Below are 1,916 nucleotides of genomic sequence, written 5' to 3' on the forward strand. Positions count from 1 at the left end.
GGCTAGGGTTACAGCGTTCTCACTTCTCAGCAGCAGTTTTTGTTTTTTTTTTTTATTATTTATAAAGAAACGACGTCGTTTCCAGCGCATAAAACAAAAAAAATTTCGAACCGGTCCGGGTTAAATGAAACCCGCCGGTTCACCGGTTCTGATCAAACCCGGCCGGTTCAGTACGGGTCTTTCCAGTTCGACTCCTTGTTCGGTTAATTGACTCACCCGGACCGGTTATAGCACCGGTTCACTGATTTTCTAGTCCGACCAGCCGGGTCGGTCCGGTTCTGACAACACTGCTTGATACAGTCCAACCCCTCTGTGTGTATCCCAGTCTTGCAAGGTGCCGTCCAGGCAAGCTACCACTTCAAACCCTCATACAAAAAGGTGTGGATGGCAAAGCAAAAGGCGATTGCATGGATTTATGGGGATTGGGAAGAGTCGTACAACAAGGTGCCGAAGCTGCTTCAGGCACTACAGAGCTGTTTTTCTGGGACCATTTGTGACCTACGCGTCAAACCATACTACGATGGACACCTCATGGTACGCGACTGCAGCATGTCCGACAAAGTATTTTGGGCTTTTCCGTCATGTGTTGAGGCCTTCAAGCATTGCAAGCCGTTTGTATCGGTAGACTGCACGCATCTGTATGGCAGGTACGATGGAGTGTTGCTTATTACAGTGGCGCAAGACGGGAACAGCAATAAACTGCCAATTGCTTTTGCCATCGTCGAGTCCGGCCTATTGATGTCTCCGTCATTCCCCGCGTTGCGCGCCATCACTGATTCAATCGAAGCAATGGTCAGAAAGGGTTAAAAGAGGGGAGAAAGAGGTTGACAAAGTCAAACTGGGGCCCAGAACTAAGCTGTAAACGACTTGTATATATAGGCACGGACAGGCCTTATCTCGTTTACAGTGTAAACGAGATAAGCATATGTATATCTCGTTTACACTGTAAACGAGATATGGCAAGGAAATTTAAAACGGTAAATACTTTTAAAATAATTTATTTCGGTAAATATTACATTTATTTTATTTATTAAAATAAAAAAACCGTTAGGTATATACTAAAGTTAGCCACTAAAATTAGCCACAGTATAAAATACATGTTGAAATATAAATACACATTGAAAATAAATTAAACAACACATGTATTTATATATAAATACATTGGTGACTGATTTTAGTGGCTGATTATGGTATATATAAATAGTATTTTTTTATAAATCATTTTACACAAAAGCTAGGCATAGTCAAATCCAACCAAGTCATTGTGCGCATGCTTTTTCTTCTTCGTACTCACTTCTTTTTCTTTTTATATGCATTCCTGCTTTTTTTTCTTTTTTCTCCTCCTCCTCGTGCTCCTTTTTTCTCATTTGATTTCTTCTCTTCTTTCTTTTTTCCCTCTTCTTCATTATTAAATTCGGACGCACCCCTTATCAATGGACAAGCCGTCGTTAAAAGTTGTTATCGATGGCAATGAAACACATCCTTTCATTTATTCAATTTTGCCAATGGCTTAGCTGTGGATAAATATAAAGGACGCATGAAAATTGAAAATTTCACCCCATGAATTTACCCACGGCTTTGCTGTCGATAAATAAAAAAATTAATTTAAATAATTTAACCCATGTTTCCAACTGCTAAACCGATGGTAAGTCACAACGTTTATTTTATTTTCAAAAAATTATTTTCACAGCATACCGATGGAAGTAATTAATAATTAAATTAATTTTAAATTAAAATTAAACAAATAAATCCAACTTTAAAGAAAATTAGTCAAACTACATACAACATTAAATAAATAAATTGCATATTATTTGGTACAAACCAGTCCTCTCTAAATAAGGTATAATTCTATCATGCAACGGCATATTTTATTGCTATCGAACGCTATAAACACACCAACTTGGCTGCATATTATG

At 38.0% G+C, this 1,916-nt stretch overlaps 1 protein-coding gene across 1 annotated transcript; it reads left to right on the top strand.

Annotated features, from left to right (window-relative positions):
* The first annotated feature begins 384 nt into the window (after positions 1-384).
* LOC148578788 (uncharacterized) lies at positions 385-807 on the top strand. Its single transcript, XM_088503202.1, has one exon. The coding sequence runs from the start codon at positions 385-387 to the stop codon at positions 805-807; it is 423 nt and encodes a 140-aa protein (XP_088359328.1).
* The last annotated feature ends 1,109 nt before the right edge of the window (positions 808-1,916 follow it).

The sequence above is a fragment of the Arachis ipaensis genome, chromosome B1, assembly GCF_059453495.1.
Source record: "Arachis ipaensis isolate K30076 ecotype BB chromosome B1, ASM5945349v1, whole genome shotgun sequence".
NCBI lineage: Eukaryota > Viridiplantae > Streptophyta > Magnoliopsida > Fabales > Fabaceae > Arachis > Arachis ipaensis.